Source organism: Lepisosteus oculatus, chromosome 9, assembly GCF_040954835.1.
Source record: "Lepisosteus oculatus isolate fLepOcu1 chromosome 9, fLepOcu1.hap2, whole genome shotgun sequence".
In the NCBI taxonomy this organism is placed as follows: Eukaryota; Metazoa; Chordata; class Actinopteri; order Semionotiformes; family Lepisosteidae; genus Lepisosteus; species Lepisosteus oculatus.
In genome coordinates, this window is record NC_090704.1 from 40141023 (window position 1) to 40163655 (window position 22633).

General features: G+C 36.7%; 1 protein-coding gene across 3 annotated transcripts in view; it reads left to right on the forward strand.

Annotated features, from left to right (window-relative positions):
* LOC102686427 (zinc transporter ZIP11) overlaps positions 1–22633 on the forward strand; it is a 180929-nt gene that overhangs the window by 108311 nt on the left and 49985 nt on the right. For all 3 annotated transcript variants that reach the window (XM_015356759.2, XM_006635397.3, XM_015356761.2), the window contains one exon: positions 1351–1518. In XM_015356759.2, the coding sequence (XP_015212245.1) occupies positions 1351–1518 (168 nt within the window). The remainder of the gene's footprint in view (positions 1–1350; positions 1519–22633) is intronic.

Sequence of the window (22633 nt, forward strand, 5' to 3'; positions counted from 1 at the left end):
ACATCCATGGAAAAAAAACAGTCCTTCCTCTGTTAGCAGTTAAGGGGATGGTTAAATAATTTTGTGTCTAGCTATGCATTCTATTTATTTTTTTAAAAAAAGTATTGAGATTTAAACATTGTGCCATACGCAGTCATGCTGTGTATTGAAAGCATGACTGGGACTACAGAATTCATGGCAGATATAGTGGCAGTAAAGATTTAACAAACTTTAATAATTTAATCAATTACCAGAGTGCTAACCTTTGAGTGGTAAAAGTGTGTATTAGACTAGATATCACTTTAGCTCAACAATCCAATCTAGACTTTTTAGCCCTATTGAAATACAGTAATAGTAGTTGTCCGGTGGGTTTAATATCACTTTAAACATACTGCATTGTCCATGGTAGTCAACAAAAAATGACCAGCAGCTCTGAAAGAAAGAATGAGATGTAGGATAAGAAACTTGATGAGTGAAGTAGTACCATTATAGTATATATGTGTACTATTAATTAATACCATGATAAGCATTTATCCCTGTGTATGTTGTCGAACACTCTGACATAGAAGCATAGTAAATCCACATGCTATCTGAAGGGAGACAAATACATGAGACTTTGGAATCTGTTTTGCCTGGGAAAGCCATATAAACAGAAACATCCATTACAGGAAGATGGAGAGCAGGAGCTTTCAGAGATGCTGGAGAGGGTGAAAATGTAAATGAAATCCCTTTCTGGGTAACAAAAGCACAGATTGTTCCTACTGCTCCACTCCAGGACACACAAAAAAATTAAATGGCCCCTTCTATTCAAAGCAGTTTATTTTTAAAGCTTAATGTTGTCCCATTTCCTGCCTTGATATGACTTTATAATAACATAACCAAGAAACCTATGAGATGTGGCCACTGGGATCCTGTCACTCATTTGGTTTTTACAAACTAATTGATTGGCAAAAATCGGTTTCAAAAGCATGGCTGGACAACTTGTTCCAGAAACCCAGCAAACACTGCATGAAGTGTTTATTGTTTACAGTCCTAAAAGCAGCCTCTTAAAATTTTCATTTGCATCCCCAGATGGTAGTTTCTTCGTTGATCCTGAAGTATTCCCCTGGATTAGCTGTCCAATCCTGTCAAGATTTGATCTGTCCCCTCTTAATCTCCCCTGATTCTGTATCTGCCAAAGTCAGTTTTAAAAAGAAGATATTCTCCCTGTAATATCCCAAGAAAACCATTTCTAGTTAATCAGATTTTTTTATGTTTCAAAATACCAAATAGTTGTTTTTGACTAAAGCAAAACAGAACATAACCTGGTTTGAACATCTTTGTTGGACTGTATGAGGGTGTGTCCTGATCTGGTCTGTCCTTCTGTTGTAGATCAAATGGAGAATGGGGAGGTGTACCAGAGGCGGAAAGGGCCTCAAGCCAATCCCACAGAAGACCAAGAAGAACCTCATGGTACCAGAGACGTAGGGGAGAGGAGGGGAAGCAGCTGGAGAAGGATCGTGCTACTGATCCTTGCTATCACCATTCACAACATCCCAGGTAACACTAACAGCATCGCTCACAGCCTCCTCACGGTTATATACACATAAACTGCTGGGCTAATTCATTTTTCTGTCCTAAACTGCAATGCCCAATTAGAGTTTCTTCAGGCTTATAACAACCTTGAAGAGATCGGGGACCACAGATGAATAAATTCCGCATACGTAACACTATTCACAATTCGGATGCCATGAAATAAAGATAGACATGGTGGATCTGAAAATTCAAGACTTTCTAGTTGCAGGGCTGCTGAGATGTCCACAGCTGCCTGAATTCCTATGTGTGCATGTTTGTTTCTAGTTCACATATTGTAGGTAGCTGTGTCAGCATGTGCGTAGGCTGCAAAGGAACAAGTAATAGGTTTATTCCATGCTGAAAAGAGAAGGAAACACAATGTTGTGTCTCCTTTCTTCTCTTTTCAGCATGTTTGTTTGTATGTGTATAAATTTATACTTTATTTAGTGTTTTCAGATCACAGTATTTGGTTTCCAAAGACCTTTAGAGTTAGCAATGTAATGTTTCATCCAAGGTTTTAACCTCCAGTATAAAATGTCCCAAACTATGAATGAATTTTTTACTGCTTATGGCCTTTTTTGTAGCATACAACCTTCTTCACACATATCCACTTTCATTAACTCTAATCCAGTGGGTTCACTGGTTCATTTTCTTATTGTGTTGCAATGGGAAGAATAGGGGATTTAATCGTTTTTGGCATAAAACAGCCAGCAGCACCCGGTTCTATTGTTCTGGTTATGATTATTGAACATGTTTAAAGGTGTGCTCTGTACACATCTGGTTGGAATATAATGCTAAACTCTCCTGTGTTGTCTACTGAATGTGTGCTGCTTATTTTCAAACAGAAAAAAACTCTGCTTCAAATGTGTCTCCTACTATAAATTTCATGATCAAGGCCTGGAAACAGTCAAGCCACTTTTACTGCCAGCACCAAATATTTGCTGTTAAATAGGGTTTTAATTTATTTCAAGGCTAGGAAAATTGAATTTGATAGCAAAGATAAAAGGCATAATGCCTCTCGGTTTATCTACAGTTGATCAGTGGAAAAAAAAACAAGATTGATTTACATTCCCAGGGATCTGTTTATTAATGGGGAACAGTGGAGTTATCATCGGAACAGCAGTAAAACAATATTTTTTTTATAGCAACAAAGTAATTTTGTTATTTGATGTGAATATGTCACTTCTATGGCACAATTCCTGTTATCCGAAAAGGGTTGTTTTATAAATGAAGTGATATTTGCTTTAAAGCACTCGCAGATAAATTTATTTTTTGTACATTAGAGGGTCTCAGGACTGGGATTCTCTGAATTTCCTACCACATCATATCCCATAGCTACAAGAATAAAATAAAAGTTTTCATGTTATAAATCAATAAAATTCCTTGGTTTGCTGGGCTATTGCATAAAAGTATGATTGTTGACCTGCTGTTGTGGCAGTTGTGGTGTTGTGCCACTTTTATTCTCCTGACGTTTTATGATGAAGTCAGTTATGGATCTCAGTGGGATAGCTGACTGCTTGTTTTCCAGAGAATATTTTTCTCTTGCGAAGTGTTTCAGGTGCTGGCCTTATCAGTAGACATCATCTTCTATTGCTGTCAGAATGACACATGTACAATTGAAGGAGAGGAAGGCAAGAAGTTTCTCTTGCAGCTCCATTGTGGTGTTTTTTTTATTATTGACTAACCATAATTCTATAAGCAATGCAAAAACAGAGTTCTTCCTCAGAGAACATCATGGGAGAGGCTGATGGCTCTATGTAAAATAACCCCTGGAGAATCCAGTACAACTACGGAGTCTATAAGTTAGGCAGTGAAAAGTGATTTAAATTTCTCATCTGGAAATATACTTTATCTATGGGATGTGCTCCAGTGCTTTGGATAGACGTTACTTGTCATGGCAACACATGAAGCACTTTTGCAGTCCAACTATAGTTACATTAATGTTATTATATACTGTATTTCCCTTAAGTCTATTTACTGGACTGTTTTAACTGTGGATATGTTTGACTTGAAATGGTAAGAACACAGGTTTCTAGTCACATTTTGAAATGATTGTAAAACAGGATTTTTGTGTTAATGTTCAAGTAACTGAATTGCACTGCACTTACAAATGTAAATAACTTGCTTGTAGTTTATTTCTCAGGACTCCATTATGAGAGGTGATGGTGTTACAACTTGCTGTGTGTTCCTAAGATTAGATTAGTGCTCTTGGTGATGGTGATGATGGGAATTCTGGTCATAGGCATTAAGGCTATGCAATGCGCTATGTCAATCTTTACTGACCACATTGAATCTCAGTGAAACATTCACGTTTTAAAGCTTGCTTTTTGCTAGATAGTTACTAAACCATTCCTTTTAATGAAATTACAGTTTTGAGGTGGTTGTTTTCCTTTATTCATTCTGTATTTGCAGTACCACGGCGTGCTAGCCATTAATGTTATCTTTCAAATTAACGCTTGTTCCAGCTGTTGTTCAATGTATATCAGGCCAAGGCGTTCTTTTTTAATTACATATCATTAAACGCACATTAGAAAGGCTTGTTTACTGACTATAAGAGAGCCCCTGACTCACTTAAGGGCTGATGAAATATTTAAAAGAATTTGAGAAGTTTCCTAAAGTTAAAGCTGTAGACAGCTCTGTGGCAGTGTAGCTTTAAGCAGCACTTACAGCAAAAATATGCTAAATCTTGAAGGCATTCATGTACCTTAATAACCTTTCTCTGGGCATTTTATTTTGATTTCTCATCTGCGTGATTCATTTCAGCCAGGGATGTTTTGATGTTGTATAAGCAGAAAGGTCACTGTAGATACTGAAGCAGGTCCACAAGGTTTTTTTTTCTTATAAATCAATAAGATATGAAGGCCCTGAGGCACTTAAAATTACTTGTCACTTGAGCATTGGTACACATTGTTACAGTCTCTCATTTTTCACATTTTTCAGAAAAAAAGAAGTTCAGATGTACAAATGTGGCTTTCTGATTAGTTTTTTGTTTTTCAAATGGGAATCATTTTTTTCCACACACGTCAAGTAAACATACTACAGCATAAATCTGTTAAGTTCATGTTCCTCACTGTACAAATTAAGTTGCTCGTTGCTGACATACACACTCCCGTACTCTTCAGTAACTGACAGTAGAGACTGCATCCTAATTTGCAAACAGCAATAGCATATAAATATGTTTCTTGAACCTTCGAAACCTTCGTAAAATATTGGGAATTTTCTTTAAAGGCATTTTCAATATGGATGCTACTCACTTCATCATACGCTTTTCAACTCTGATTATTTCATTTGTCTGATCTCCAGTAGCCTATGTGTTATTCCTTGTCTTTAACAAATGCTTGCAGTTACAAATTGCTTGCCAAGTCCAAAAATATCATATATATCATTATATATACTCTAATATATTATTTGAATAATTAAATCCCTAAAATTCCAACACCATCTGTGTGAAAAACAAATCCTGATTGTCAAGCTTTACAATGGTACAAACCTCACATTTGTTTGAGTAGCTAAGTATAAGTGATAAAATAAAAATAAAACGATTAGGCTGTGGGAGTCAGGAACAAGCTACCTTGCCAAGCTGTCAGAGCCAGTACCTTCACTTAGTTTAAGAAATGGCTGGATGGTATTTATTGGATCATTTAGCTAGTAAAAACCATATTTGCTAGATTGGCCAAAAGTCTCATTTGCAACCTTACTTTTGCTATTAGGTGAGTTTTTTTGCTGATCCTTTTAATTTGCATGATACAGTTTCTTACTGGGTTCGTATTAAACTCATGTAATGTAGTTGTTGTGTATTTCTGATTTGTTTACGGTTGTGTTTAATATGACAGAAACCTACTGTATTTTAATTTGAGACCAACCTGTCTAATAGGCAAATGGTCTTGACTGAGCTTTGAAGGAAAAACATGTATTCCAGACAGATGTCAAATCATTTGTTACCAGCTGATTCTTCTTCAGATTAAAATTTTAATATTTCTGCTTTTTTCTAAATGTTTAATGTACTATATTCGCGTACAAATGGGAGCTGTCTGCTGTATTGATTTGTGTTTTCTGTCATGATTATTTTCCTAATTGCTTTTAAATTTTGGTGCAGGTTGTTGAACTTGTATTTAGCTTGATACGAGATTGCCAATGATTTGTCATTTGAAACTGCTTGAATACCTCAGCTTTGCAATTATGTCTAACAGTAATGCAAATCAGTGTTACGTCTCAAGTGGTAAACTTTGTGTACATAGTCTTAGAAGTAAATAAAAAAATCCCAATGTATTCAGGCTTTTCTTCTTTCTGTTCCAGTCAGATTTCCCAATACACATTTTAATAGAGAACCTTTAAATTATGCTTAGTTGTAAAAAGTAATAAGATTTCTTTTAACTATCTGGGCTCTGTCTTGTACGCTACAGTGCAAAACCAAGAAGGCTTCTGGCTTATGATCTAGAAAATCATTAATCCATGCCTCTCATGACATGCTGGGAATTTCCATCTAGCATTGATATGCTTGGTCTTTTTCATTGTTTTTGTTTTTGCATACCTGTGACTTCATTCCACTCAGCTAAATCTCCCAAGCATCAGTTGCCCTTTCACAACGTGACAGGAGAAGTATTAACTCTCAGCCTGGAACATACCTGGGAGGCAGTGGCTGAACTGTGTGATCACTGCAGAATGTAGTCAATTTTAGTGTTTGATACAACCCTTGCTTCACCTCCTTCTGCATAGTAAACCAGGAGAGTTGAACCCTGTCACATCTGCATTAATACAAAGGTGACGCATAGTAGAGTAATCTATATTGAAAGTTGGAATTTGGAGAACAGATTAAGGAAGTGTCATATTTGATTTTTTTTGTTTATTTCTTTCTGTATTCTCTTGAAAAGAGATTAGAATTGTGCATTCATGAAGAGTTGTGAACTATTTCACACAGTACTTTTGCATTGACATTCACTTTTAAGATTTTCTTATCTGAGGGGGACAAACTTTAATTTGAAAGGGAAGTGGAGTGCAGTTGGCATCTCATTAAAACAGAATCCAGATTTTAGCAGAGATGTCTCTCTCTTTGAAATGCAAATATCCCTGACCTGCCTCTGCACATCCATGTGAAGAGAGTCAAAAGCCAAAAACTCTTGTACCCTTCAAAACTTGAACTGCAGACCTGCTAAATTGTTTGGAAAATTAATTCATAAATATGCATCTCTTGCATTACCAAAGACTGGAGAACTAACTTCATGCAGCCTCAGTTTAGCTAATTGGTTCACTAGCAGGGACTTCCTTGCATATTTATAAGCTGAGACAGTTACTCCTACATTTGAGGATGTAGAACACTTCCTCAGTGTCCCCTCAATCACAGGTTTTGTGCGGCACAGCTTTGGTCTCAGCCAACGATTACACATACTGTATCAGTTGCTTCACTCTTCCTGATCATGGTCTTCGTGACACTGCTGGAACAGGAGGCAACAGGAGAGGTGATAATGAATATGGCATAATACACAATCAGCTGAAATCTTGATCATCCCTTCATCTGAACACGGAAGACTATAACCCTTTCTGGATGGAAATTAACCTGTCTCACTTTTCTCACTTGGGGAGGTGTGGTGGCTCTGTGGCTAAGAATCTGTGTCTGTGGCTGGAAGGTTGTCGGTTCGTATCCCGCGGCCGGCAGAGGAATCCTACTCCATTGGGCCCCTGAGCAAGGCCCTTAACCCCAACTTCTCCAAGGGCGCCGTATAAATGGCTGACCCTGCGTTCTGACCCCAAGCTTCCCTCCCTGCCTGTGTGCCTCATGGAGAACAAGTTGGGGTATGCAAAAAGACAAATTCCTAATACAAGAAATTATATATGGCCAATAAAGTGAAGTGATCTTAACCTTAATAAAGTGATCTTAACAAATGCTTTTGAGAAGAGTCTTAGCAGCAATTTGTATTTAAAAGGAAGCAAGGCATGAATGAGCTTTATATTGTATTATATTGTATTGAATTGGACTCCTCAATCTTGTGTCGTAAGGTGAGGCGCTTGTGATACAGGGTTTTTTCGTAATACCTTGTGCTCAGGTTGATTTGACTAGATCTGATCATTTTGTGAAATCAACCATTTATAGTTCAAATAAGGCTATTTGATTAATCACTATTTCAAATTACTGCATCAAAGAATATATATTAACATATGCAGTATATAATTATATGTATGGTCTCTGTGTGGCAAGTCATGAACAATTTTTTTCTGTTAAGTACTGGAAATATTTAGAACCATTACTTAAAATGGTTAGTCAAAATATGTCACTAAAACAAAAGATCGCTTTTGCAATTTAAATTTAATATACATTTCAAAGGACAATATGAAAGGAGACAAGCATAATAATTACAATAAAATATAAAACTACTTTACTAACCCAGAAAGTTATTTTCAGGCTCAGGCATAGCGGTCTGGAAGTGTGCTCAAATCTTAAGAATGAATATCAAAGCTTTCTTTCTGAAGGCTTAAACAAATAATTAGAATTCTGAGCACAGCAGAGCAGCATTAAAACACAAATGTTTTGTATGCTTATTATGAACATATTATTTTTCTACTGTGTCAATGTATATTGTGAACTGAAATGTTAGCATTTATTCTTCACTATATGATGAATGCAGTAATTGAAGTAAAACGTATTTCAGGAAATTAATATGTATGCAATGTCTAATCTGGGTGGCAATGACTATTGATTTAAACTTAGACTTTTTTAATCTCTTTTTCCTGGCTCTTCTGTCTTCTGTTTGAATACAAATTAGTGGGTCTTTATCCTCACTTTTCTGAAGTCTCTCGGTATCCTGCTTTGTTTTCTCTGTCACTGTCGGAAGCCTCTCCTGCATCATCGTATCTGATACAGATTTGTCCGTTTCTCTTTTTGTCAGTAGTGGCATTAAAGCAGCACAATCTCCCTGTTCCAGGCCTGAAAGGTTAATGGGAGGAAAAGCTTTGCAGGTCGTTTCTTAATCTGCCTTCTCAGGCTGGAGCTGAGCATTCCACTCATATGAAAATGGCCCATGTTGTGTTGAAGTCTACTGTGTGTGTCAGCCATAAAATCTAGGAAACGAACCTTCATCTTAATTGTTTATCACTGTAATGGACATTCTTTTAGGCTGTTCCTGCCGCCTGTCATGTTTCATCACCTTCACTCTTTAAACTGAGGAAGAGGAAGCCACAGGAATTTCAACTAAATAAAAAAACTAATGAGCTTGTATCCATCAATATTCTCCTGGAAATGACTGTTTTGGGGAAGCATGCCCTGATATGCTCATGAGTTTAGAAAACCTTAGCTTTAGTCCCAATATTGTCATGGTTTTAAACAAGCAAATTATAATGAATAAATGAGCATTACAACATTAAGTTGAAGTAGGTAGCTGTGTCAGCATGCGTAGGCTGCAGAGGAACAGGTAAAGGTTTATTCCATGCCAAAAAGAAAAGAGAGAGCATTTTTGCCGTAGAACTTCTGACACCTGAGGAAGGCTCCACAGCTAGAACATTGTGTCTCTTTTCTGTTTAGCGTGGAATAAATCTTTACGTTTCCTTTATAAGATTAATACTCAACAATAACATTTCGCCCATCACAAAGTGATGATATTCCAGCCAGATATTCTTTATAAAATCAGATACAATTGGTGTAATAAACAGAAACACCATTAGAAGAGCACCAGCAACAACAGGAGTCTTTTCAGTATTTCGTTGCGTATGTTAATTCATTATTGTGCTGTCATAATTTTACCTTTTTGAAAAGTTGTGTCAGACATCAACAAGCATATTAAAAGTAATGAGCAACAGAAACACTAACAGCAGTTGTGTTTAATTCCTTATGGTTATTACCCTTCTTGACAAAAAAAAGAAATGGCAGGTTATACCTCATATCTTGATCACACACTGTACTGAATGCAAGAACGAACACCTTCCTGTTTTCCATGAATTATTAGAGCCAGTGAGAGGTTGTCTTTTAAATATATTTTTGTTTAACAGAAAATGAATTATCTTGCAATTTTTATTTGTATTATGTTATTTATTTTTCCATTTTAAGGTCTGAAGAACATCTTGGAGACCTGAAATCAGTTGAAAGATTGTTGTTTTTTTAAAATCCACAGATAAGGTTATAGGAAAATAAATACATTTTCAACAGGGGGACAAAACAACCTCTTACATCAAAATTAATGTCACTCTAACCTCAGTTTTAGTATTGCTATAGAACTACAAAATCTTTCCACACCCATTGCTTGCTTCTATGACTGAATGATTGGCATAGATACCGTACAGTTTGATGTTAAGTAGCAGCTGTATGAGATTGTTTTTATATAAAATTTATATCACCTGACAAAACCCCCAAAATCTTGTATATATTTTATTTTAACCAGATTATCTATTTACATCATGTAAGCACAGCATATAAACAGCAGAGCATACAGTATGTGCTTATGTAACAGTGTTTATAAAGTCACGGAAAGCTTAATACTTGATAATTAATAAATTGATAATTATATAGAGTGCAGAGCTTCTTTCAGTTGAAAGGTACCATCATTTCTAATCTCGAATCACTGTGATATTTGTTACATTTCTCTTGTTTACAGACTAAAAATAATGATGGAAAGAGCTCAAAAGGGCAAGGTTTTGTACTGGACAGCAGATTGGGTTTTGTAGAATTGTCCTAAGCAGTCCTGGGGCAGCTCTTCCTTATTGCTGGGAATTGCAAAAAGAGGCACACTGCAGCTGGCTCAATCTGTCCCTTTTCTTGGAATGAAGAACTGTACCACAGGAGACAGTATAATTACACCTGAGTTGCTCAGTAACTGAGAATTTTATAGGATAGAGTTGTGCCTCGGTAAGGAGGAGCTTCATAGAATCTCAGCCTTTTTTGATGCCCAATGGACCGTCTGTTAAGAATGCCAAGACATCTATCTACCAGTATCTGCCAGTGTACTTTCTGCTGAACGTCAATCTTCAGTATGGAGAACAAGAGATTTCCAGGTTCCTCATCGCAATCTACCGTAATATGAATGGAATAGGTAGGACTGATAATATGATAACTACCATTTTTAAAACAAAATCAGCCTCAGGGATACTGTATGTTTCTTTGCCTGAAAAGTTACTAAAAATGCTATTTCATTAAGTGATACCACTCTTTAAAAATGTTAACAGGCTTTGCCCACTGGTTTCACTTCACAGAGTAGATTGCCTTATAGTTGTTGATCATATGTATTCCATTCTTTATAATAAATAATATGAACATCATATTAGTGCACAGAAAGCAACCTTATAGCCTTATTTTATGACTTCTACAGTGCTATAGCTAATCTTATGGTGCTAATAATATGTTTGAAATGTGTACAGGGATGCTTTTGAATCGCACCATTAGTTAGAGTGTGAGGTGTGGTACATTGTAAGTGATACTGTAAGGTGTTATTACTCTGGGAATTGCTGTTATAAAAAGTTCCATGATATTTCACTGCCGATTTAAATTATTGTTTCTTTGTTGAAAATGTGTTCATCATAAAGAGTGCTGTTTTCTTGGCAAGCAAATGCAATTAGCAGAATTGTGAGTGAATTGTAATAGCAGCTTTCCTATCCTGGCTGCATTGTCTGAATCTCGTGAAGGCCAATGGAATTTAAATTAATCTTTGTAATTCTGTTTTTGCTGGCTCCCTGATCAGAGACTGTTCTATTAGTGTACAGCATGGGGGATATTGATAGAGGGAATAAGAATGATTGAGGGTCATTGAGACCAGATATGAATAATGAAAGAGAAATGGATTGGATGTTGCTCACACCACAGGGAGAATCTACTGTACATCCTGCAACCTTTGGTTTCAAGCAGGGAATTAACAGAAATTGGAATTTTAAACAGCCACCAGCAGAATTCTGAATGTCTCAACTAGAGGGGAAACTTATTTAAGGCTCAGGTGGTAGCCTTCAGTTCAGAGACCACTGGTCAAATCTGAGCTTTTTCCTTAGCCGATCGCTTACGCAATACTGCAAAATTTATTGTAATACAAAAAGGAGATTCTAATTTTTAAAAAGTCAAGAGATTCCTGTGCTATTATTTGCGGATTTAGTTTAGATAACATTAAATAAGAAAGCTTTATTGTGTATGTATCATGCTGAAGTAAACACATGCACAAAATATTTCCCTAAATTATTCATTTTGCATTTTAAGAACATGGAAATTCTATTGCTCCAAGTGCAGTTGAGCTCTACAACCATTCTCTGATGAGCCATTGAGCTCTATAGCTCTACAGACATTGTTAGTTCGATTACGTCACCACAGTTGCCTAGGTGCAGGTGGGACACAATCGGTGTAGGTTTTGGATTGCTTGGTGTCAGTGACATTTGTGAGAGACTCACCACTCCTCCATTTGGTGCTAACTCTTGTGTCAGGCACTATGGAGCTTGCATTGTGCCAAAATAGAGTGTGTAGGTCAGTGTCCTCTCCATTTCTCCCTGTGCAGTATGGGAGTTGTTGTTGCAGACCAGAATATAAAGAAACCACTGAGTGAATAGAAAATAGAAAGTACAGTAAAGGTGTTTGAAATTAAATAACTAATTTATGATTTAACTGCAAATTTATTGTGCATCAGTATATAATAAGGATGGTTTTGCCAATGATATCATCCCTTTGTTAGTAATTTAAATGTACAGTGTATTCTAAAATAGCATGTTGACTTTGTTCTTTCAGTGCTGTATTTATCACAAAGTGGGATGAGAAATGTTATTGCACTGAATCATAGTGTAGAGTTACACAAACTTTATTGGTAATTGAATTCTGGAGGCTGGAATGATGAGCTACAGTACAAGTCAACATGAAGATTTCTTCATTCTTCAAAGAGATGCCATAATTGGAAGATACTGACATTGAATTGTCTGACTTTATGGATGTCTTGATTCCTTAGTCATGGCAGCCGAAGGGAGAGAGTTATCAGAGCTGTTGTAGCACTGATTAAATCAAACCTCCTAGTTTCCTTTTCCAGTACATGTTAATAAGACTGATTGGCAATGAGACACTCCCCTAAATAGCAAACAGGATGAGGGGGGATATGGGCTTTCTCCTAGTATAAAACAGAAGAGTCACACTGAGCCCAGCCAATACCAGGAGACTCAGGAACTCCTGAGTGTTTATTTCTGAAACTCCTTTGGATTAATTAGCTCTGCTGACTCTCTGTTAAGAATTACACTTTTGCTGGCACCACGTTTTAGAGCCCCCCTGACAAAAATCTGAACACTAGACTGTATCTGTCCAAAGGTTCAAAAACGGATTAGGTTTTGAGGCTGTTTTCCATTGATTTTGCCCAACCATCATGATGTATTGAACTAATTTCAGTAATGGCAGAGTTATCAATGTGACCTGCTGTGTCCCTGTTTTTTTTTTCCAAGCAGAAGGAGAAATGTATCTGTTTAGGCAATGTTCAAATGCTGGAAAAGAACTTTTGACTCTTTTTTCTTGTTTTTTTTAATAACTTAACTTAAACTGAGTGGAATAGTGGAAAACCTTTTACATTTCCAATTAATATGGAGGTTATCAATTAAAACAAGAATTCTCCTATCTCTGACAGAGGAGTCTGTCTTTCAGGAAAATGCCTGTGATTCTTCTGATATGGACTGCTTCAAGTTGGAAGTGACAAACTGTTTTTTGCAAAAGGTGTTCATTATTATAGCAAAAGTAGATATTATGTAGAATGATAAAATCTTTGTTTTTGGCATTTGATACAGTACAACACAACATACTGTATTCTTCTCACACATTGCCTGTTCATGTTATAATTCTTACCGCAGTGTGTCCACCCACATGTAATTGGCTTTTAAGCATGTAATCCAAAGTCACTTTGAGACAAACAAGCAGCAGTGAAGAGCCATGCAAAATTAATGTTGGTCATTCAGGAACCCTTAAAAATCACAGCACCGACTTGCTAGCCCACAACTGAGATTTTGAATACGTGAATAAGTGCTTACAAAATTGCCATCAGTCACCACAGCTGAACACAGCCCTTGGTTGGGCAAATTAAGCACAGACAAAGTTACCAAAGTTAGGCTGTCACCTGCAGTGTGAGTGTAAACTTGTAAAGGAACACTAGGAATTGGTTGTGGACAGTGTGGCTGTACCCCCAACAGTGTCAACAGTTTTGGAAGGGAGCAGCAAGCTGGAAATGGGTAATGAAAAATAGACATTTGAGGAGAACCTTTATAGAGGCTTTCATTCCACAGTCAATAGATAAAGGCTAAAAATGGAGGTAATCTGGTCAGAAATACAAAGGGTCATGTAGGTGGTTGGAGGACTGAGATACCACTCTCAAGGTTCAAGATAATTTCACTTGCTGACTGTTTTTCACTTCTTTTTTCTTCTTTGTACCTAGTAATGGTTTTAGAAATATTGCTGCTTACATTTCATTTGAGCAGAATGTTCGCGTGGGTGTCCTACAGGTGCTCTGATTTCATCCCAAAAGTCCAAAGACGTATTGGTAGGTCAATTTGCTTTCTGGTAAAATTGTCCCTGGTGTGGTTGCATGTGTGTTTGTGTCTCTGTGTGTCTTGAGATGGACTGGTGTCCCGTCCAGTGCGTACCCTTCCCCATGCCCATTGCTTGCTGGGATAGGCTCTGGATTAAATTAACAGATAACTACTTTGTCCCCCATGACCCTGTATTGGATAAAGCCGTTAGAAAATGGATAGATTGATGTATTGGATGTTTTGAGACAACTAACAGTAATCTAATTAAATTGTGTTGTTAGTTTGTTGTGAGAAATAGTTTTTCTTTTTTTTGTCATTTTTTGGACCTCTGGAGCTTTATAAATGTGGCTAGCTGATGGTAAGCAACACATTATGTCACTTAAAGCTTCGGTCTCAGATTATAAATGTAGCTTCCATGCATTCATCAGTATATTTTCTTTTCATTTAAGGATAAGATCAGATCACTTTATTGGCCCTATACAATTTCTTATATTAGGATTAATCTTTTCGCATACCCCAACTTGCTCTCCATGAGACACACAGACACATAGACAGGGAGAGAAGCTTGGGGTCAGAGCGCAGGAACAGCCATTTATATGGCGCCCTTGGAGCAGTTGGGGTTAAGGGCCTCAGGGGCCCAACGGAGTAGGAAACTGGTAACCTTCCAGCCACTGGCGCAGGCCCTTAGCCACAGACCTACCTCTTGCTGCAAATAGCAGGACAATTTTTTGCTCTTGTCAGTAATTATGAACACTAGCAGTTTGTTCAGAGGGCTAATCTGGCTTGATGTCGTCAACATACAACTAATGGAATGGAAAAACAACAGGTGATTTCACATCTTACCTAAGCATTTCGATTAAGTAATAAAGAACATATGTGAAATGTGAAAACCAGAGGACAGTCAAGGCTATTGAGGTCTGGAGCTGTACATTACTGGACAATGGACCTTCATGGAATTTAATTTAAAATAAAGAAATCACTGCAGTGGTAATGTTGCTAGCCATTCAGATTGAGCAGTTAATGCTGTTGATTGATTAGTTAGCAGGAAAACACACATTTCAGAGATGAATACTGTGGATAAAAGACTTAAAAGGAACCTTGGCTTTCATTGTCTGCCAAAAGCCGCTTCCCAGGAGAAAGGAAATAGCCCAGAATGCATGGCATGTAGTGTGTTTAAACGAAACAAAATGGATTGACTAAAAACCACTTAGAAGGGAAAGACAACTTTGCTCTTATGTACAGTGAAATAAACATCAAAGTACCAAAGCTGTTTTTGATAAATATTATAGAATTTGCTAAGATTATGTAATGGACATGCTGGCTTGTGGGAAGTAAAAATGAAAACAAAAGTGTGCATAAAAGTAAAGGGTGCATACCTACTTTTATCCATTAATTTGTTTAAAGGACAGCTTTAACACTGCATTTAAAAACACAGGACATATTTTATTGGTCAGTAATGAATGGATGTTAAAACTATGTTGTTGTTTAGAAAATATTGGGAAAAACTTCCGTGCTTCATTAATATTTTGTGAAATTATTTCAAAATGGCCTTTTTGTTATCAGTTCATTTGATAAAAAACTATTTTACTATTAAATATATTAATGCAAATCTGTCATTTGTATTGTTTGTTCCTATGTTAGAATTTTATTAACTAAATTTACTAACCCTGATGCCATTCAGAATGCCAAAAAATATATTAGACTATCCCCTGTGAGTGGAACCAGCTGTTATGAGTTTGTTTTTTTTTCCCTCAGTGTAAATGTTTGAATTCCTTCTCCAAGCAAATTGTAATCACTCAATGCGAAGCTCAACAAAAGAAGAGATAGGCTTCTACAAACGGACGATATTCAAAAGCACTTTGATAGATGAGCGTTTCAGAAATCCATGGTATGTTTTTCTGTTTTCTATTTTTAGATGCCTACCTCTTCTATTTTTTAAAGAGGAAGATGCATTCTTCTAAAAATAGAAAATAATTAAAAACATATACGTATTTATCGGGAATCATAGTGAAGCACAGTATTTGAGATATACTGACTTTTTAAAATAAGCAACTCATAATACTTGCTATAATTTCCAGCACATCTTCGCAATGTGAAATCAGGGAATCCAAGCCGGTTCCAGCCTGCTGTCAGCACCTGCTTTGGGCACACTTCACAGTTTCCTTCTCCCAGTAGGTAAGCTCACGTTTCAATCAGGATGTGAGCTGGCTGTATGCTTCAGTGAAATCTGCAGCAGCTTACCTGAAAGTAAAAAAACATATAACACCCATCTGGCCAAAGATGAATATACTGTGGCCACTGAGGAGCTCTGATGTATCGATTTTACTGCCTCATGGCAATAACTTGGTTTAAAGAATTAATTATATTGCCGATTTCAGAGTGTTTCAGGAGAGCAAGTGAGAGACCCAGTGAAAACTATACTGTTGACACTGATCACCATGGTAAGCTACAGTTTAGGTGTTTTCCCCCAGATAACATTCCACACAGAGCACTCAGGTTGCTGGCTTTGTACACGTCCAGTAATCTTTTGTCTGAAGGACAGATGTAATCATACTGTACGTTAGGGAAAGGAGGCTTGAAGACATTTCAATGAGGGTTCATTTAAGTAAAATCGAAGAGGCTGCGAAGATAAATAGGAACGCCTTTTCAGCAGATAAAAATAACAGTTATTCTGACCCATTTTAAGCTTTCAGAACTTTATAGCACTTCCAATTTAAATAAACTGATAGCTGGAGTGTTTATCCCTGTGGATGTCAAAATTATTTTGGCATCCAATAGGGACAAACCTCCAACATCTCTGGGCAGAGTAAGTTCAAGTTTTTATGGCTTCAAATTTAAACTAAAAAACATTTAAGAAGCTCAGTTCAGTATTGTAGCATGTTAGTTTTTGTCTGCTTTTTCTCATCTTGATATGTTTTTTTCTCCTTTTTTATACATAGATCAAAGATAAGAGTGGGAATATAAGCATAGCTTCAAATATTTATGATTAATGAGAACATGGTTGAGGACTTTCGGCAAAATGCCAACTTATAGCATATGTTTCAGTGTTTTGAAGCTGTAGATGTACAGTATCAATAAAAAAGTACTAGAAATTGCTGCTTTAAGACATTTCTTCTTAGTATTTCATCATTCTGTCAGTAAAGTGTTGTCCTCTTCCTCTAGTAAAAACACATTAGAATGAAGATCCTGTACTTTTTCTTTGTAACTGAGCATTAAGGGTATTAAATAAGGCTATGGTCAGTGACTAGTATTGAGCAATCATGATAAAACACTGAGGTGTGCAGCATTAACTGATTTCTGCATGCAAGTCACTACACCAGTTGAAAGTCAACTAAGTCACTACATGTAAGGCTATAGCCATGTCATGTCAGGACCCTAGTAAGGTGGGTACAGTGTCTCCAGTTAATGGTAGGATGGGCACTAAAGATGAGCTTTTACTTGAGTGTCTAAGTACGTCGTCCACCAATGGGAATACTTGTAGTTTCCCTGGTTACCATGCACAAAATCATCTGTAGGTAGCCTGGACAGCACAAAGTGTGTGCTTGCTGCATACTGAATCAGCTCACAGATATCCACATATTCATTAGAAATAATTCTGTGTCTTGAATTCAACAGAGTACAGTACCATACAGAAGTGTATAACACTGGACCACACACTGCCAAGCACGTTCACAACCACATGAGTTTTCACAGGTGACAAGAGCTGGACCTAGCACCTCTGACTCAGTGATTTCCCTCTCATGAGTGCCTTAAATAAGTATCTGTGCCTTAACATGGATGCTTGGAGTCACATAAGTGACATGCCTGCACAGGTTTGGAGATTGGCCCAAAGCAGTATTTACCATGACCTTATTATTGGTTGTACTTGTTACTGTATGTGAATAAATGCGTTACAGTAGCAATTCCTGTTACTTTATAAATACACACTAAATACATAAATACATGCTTGATGAATTAAGTTTCAAGTATCTGCTTGTAACTGATGAAGTACCAGATTCTTGTGGACTTTTTCACTTTCTGTGGAAGATCCAGACGTCAGGAAAAAGATCTGCCACTTTTTTCCTGTTTCCTGTTCATACAGGGTTGGTTTGTTGATACTCTGTGATATGAATTAACTCGACAAATTTGTGGGCCAGCTGACAGGATAGTCAGAAAAATATCTCTGAGTCAGGGAGATTGAGCCTGATGTGCTGTTAGTGTGAACACTTGGATCCTCCAAAACCCTAAACTGCTCCAGGACTGTATAACATTGTGCATGAACAGCTCCAATGTAATGTGGCACGGTGATGAACATGGCATGTCCTGTTCAGTACGTGCCCCATACAGACAGTGATTGATGCTATTTGGAATCGGTCATAATGCAATACTTAGAAAAATTATTTTAGGCTTTAGGCAAGCAGGCAGTGCATTTTACTTAGGTACATTTAGGAGCAATTAGATTTAGATAAAACATTATATACCAAAAACACATTTCAGAAATACTGTAATTAGTGTTGTTTTTTTTAACCAAAAATGTCAGTGCTCCCAGCAATCATTCCATCACTGCAAAAGCTTTGGGTATTATTTGATGAATTTGCCAGGTCTCCGTTATAATAATGAACACCGTTTTATATCCTTTTTCTCTCCCTTTCTGAAAGCGTGAAAAATATTTCTCTGAATCCCCATTATTTGCACTGCACTAGACATGGTATTTGGGGAATAATAATTTTCTTTGTTTTTTTCTGAGTTAGAACTGGAGGCAGTTAAGAGAAATAATAAACACGTGTTGAAAGATTTATTAATTTTTCCTGGAGGAGCTTTTTTTGAAGTGACAAATCACTACGTTTTTGTGAAGTCTTTGTGATCCAGGGTTTAAAAGTAGTATGGAATTCTCAGTGTGCAAAAGCAGTATATGTTTTTTTTCCACCTAATGCCTGTTTTGTCTGGTCACAAAAGAAATGTGTTTTCTTGGCTGGGGATACTGACATTGCAGCTCCTGGAGTGGTCAGTGTGCCCCAAGAGCTGTGAAGCCAAGAGAGATCATGACTCAGTTGTAACAAACAGTTTGCTGTTAAGACAACAATACTGCATTCTGGGTGAGATGGTAGCAAAATAGAACAGTTCCTAACATTTGATGGATTAGAATCCATTCCATAATATTCATGTTCATATCATTTTAATGAATACTGTTGATCTAAATTGGACATATTAATCAAAGATCACTATGCTGACATACATGCTGACATCCTCTGTCAATTTCTGTACCTGGACTATTTCATACATCGTGCTAGGATGAGTCATTATTCAATTAAGAATGTAACTGATATAATATCCATCAATATAATTATCTCATGAGTATTATTTTAATATATAATACCAGACACTTTGTCTTTGACAGTAATTTCACCATCCTCAAAAAAAAAACTCTAAATGTGCTTGATATTTTTATAGTATGCTATATGTTATAGTATGTATGTTTTTCCTGAAACATGTCTTCCTAACTTTTCTTTTCCTTTAATGGCACAAATATTTAAAATACAGCAAAATAAAGTAAAATACAGCTTCTATAAAAGAAGGTCAGTAGTAAAATCTTGATGAATTATTGGAATAAGAAATGTCTTACTTATATCATTCAGATTAATACCCTCCAGAAACCTGAATATAAAACCTAAGAAAAATATTATTAGCATTGGATTACAGCATGGGGATTTTTAAAAAGGCTGTCATGTTATATGAAGAAGGCTCCACAGCCGAAACGTTTTTTATTTTTTTCTCTTTTCAGAATGGAATAAACCTATTACTTGTCGTTTTATACTGTCTTTTAGACTGATGATCCCTTTTTACTGCCTGGACAGCTGCTGTTATTCTGTTTTGAGGAAAAAGAAATGCTAGTGTAATTCTTCATGGTACCAGAAGGTGGAGATTAAAGTCCTGAGTGCTTGGGTCCGTTGTGTGCTGTTCTTTGTTATTAGGTGGAAGCAAATTAATGAAACATCTGTGCCTTGCCAGAAGTGCAGTGCAGTCTTTAAGTGTCAATTAACAGGGCCTAATTAAAATGCATGGGGTGTTGATGTTTGGTTTACATTTCTAGATAATGATCTGTGCCTCTGCTCTATGGCGTGTCTAGCATGCTATTGTGATGAATAAATAAAAATAACAAAACCGTGTTCCCTCTTCTATTTTTTATGCCCTCACACTTTTGGATCACACGCTAATTAGGACTGGTTTTCTTTGAAATGATTTGTAAAAACATAGGCAGACTTTGATCCATGTCCAGCATTGTCTTAAGAAACTAAATGAAAAGAGGAATACAGTACCATCTCTTCCTGACTGTAACACTTTCATGAAGAACAAAACCTATAGAACTTCCATGGTTTAAGGTCACATCTTTTACCTCCGTGCAATATGTACTGACTTAAAGAAGGAAAATGTGCTGTTGTTAGTAAGACCACAAGGTGGCACCGAGGCCTTTAGACATTTTATTTGCACTGAGGCTGTTAAGCAGTTACTGTAAATATACAGTATACAGTACAGTATCTTCATTGTGCAAGATAAAAGGTCAAAGACTGCTGAGTGAAGTATTTATGGTGCTCATTTTGGGATTAAGTAAACTGCATAATGTTTAGCAAACACGTGGATTATTAAGAACTGTCTGCAGGCTGTGCTATTGAAATTGCTATTGTTTTTATTGGACAAGAATGATCTTGTGGAAGATAGATGACCTGCTTTGTTGAAAGCAACGGTTCTTTTGGATTCCTGTTTGTGCCTTCTTGCTTGTACCTTTGTGGTCTGCCTAAAATTGTACACTGTAAGTCTGATCGTCTACATATGTAAAGACAGACTGAAGTACTTTGATATTGTGTCCCACTTTGCTGTAATAATAGAAAGCAATTTCCCACATGCAGTAATCGTAGTTATAAACAAGCATACAATATTGAATGGATTATATACAAGTGTGGAAAATTCCATACATAGACTAAATGGTGGATAAATGGTGGATAAAATTGCTGAATTTTGTGTACAGCTGGATCTTACAGCACTCTGGATCCAGTGTTCTGAAAGTTTTCTGTTCCGTACAGTGCTAGAGAGCTTTATATGGTTTTTGATACAACAAACCACTAGCAACACGTAATTGCTGGTTATTTTTCCAGACTTTTACTCTGTAGGCAATGGAACATTTGTCCGTTATTGCTTTTTGTTATATCAAAATCAAATCGCTGATTATCTCTGATTTGTTGTCAGCATGATAGCGTTCTTTTCAGAAGGCATGACAGGAGGTAATTCTGTGTCATTTTTATTTTCTATCGAGGTGCAATTGAAAGCAATCATTTTCCACGCAGTCATTCAACAGGCTACAAGGCAATAATTTGCATTAACATGAACAAGAAAAACTTTATATACTTTATAAAACAACAAAATCTTAAATATCTAAAGCAAACTTTGGATAAAGAATACTGTTTGGAGAGGATCTTCTGGTTACGGAGAAAGTGCCAAACTTAGAGAGTTCCAGTATTAGAAGCTTGAAAACCAGTGGTAGTGTTTATAACTTTGACAGAGCCATAACTTCATTGGTGACTCTTTTTTACAGTTAAAAGGTAAATTTGTTATATTCTTTGCTGCTGTTTGGGCGCATCAGGGTTTCTGTTCTACGACGTGTAGGAGACAGAGGAGATAGTCCTATTTCCTTCTGATCTGTAATTTTCAAAACAGTGCCCCAATAAGGTGACAGGGCACACTGTTCTCCGGGACAAATCATATGTTGAATGAAACATTAAACCAAGGTCCTGAATTCTTAGTAAAGATCCTAAAATACTGTAAATAAAGTTGTTATCTCTGTATTCCAGTTTGGGTTTGCACAGTTAAAACAAATGCACCCCTTAATTAAACAGATAGATGAAGTTATTTCTCACCTCTCCACCTGGTCTGCTATGTTGTGGAGTCGCTGGTGCATCATTACTGCTGTACTGTATGTTAACCAGGTGCGTGCCACACTTCAGTGTGGTCCCCTCCTAATGTAAATCACTCTGGGATCCTTCTGGGATGAACAGTAATATACAAGAAAAAAGTGTTATGTAGCAATGGATAAAGAAATACAACAGATAACTGAGTAACTATGGTGTGGGTAGGTCATCCTATAAAGGATCAGCAGTGAATAATGCAATTATAGTATGTACATTAAACTGTCTCCTGTCTCCCCTACATGACTTATACTGTAGCCTGTCAGAGTTGAGAAATGTCCTAGTAATCCATTGATGAAAAGAAGTAAGGTCTGCCTTTGTGCATTAAGACCCCTGGAATATTTTATGTGAAGCTGTTTAGTATTGTAATGAGAGATAAGGTTTAGACCTGAAAATGTACTTTCAATGATAATCCTGTATGTACAGAAGAGACCAGATAGTTGTTTACGTAGATGATTTCAGGAAGATGAAAATAGCACAATCAATGACTGCGTTCTCAGCATCATTTTATGCATCAACTAGCAGCAGGGGGATAAATATAATTGTGCTGAAGCCAATATGCTTTGAAGTTCACATTTTCAAAAATATACAGTACATATTCGTTGAAGCCAAGAAATAAGAAAAGGGAGTAATGGGCCAGTCTCTCTAAAGGCTAAAATTTGAAAAGATATGAGAAATACACATTTGGAAACTACAAAATAAAATTCAGTATAAAA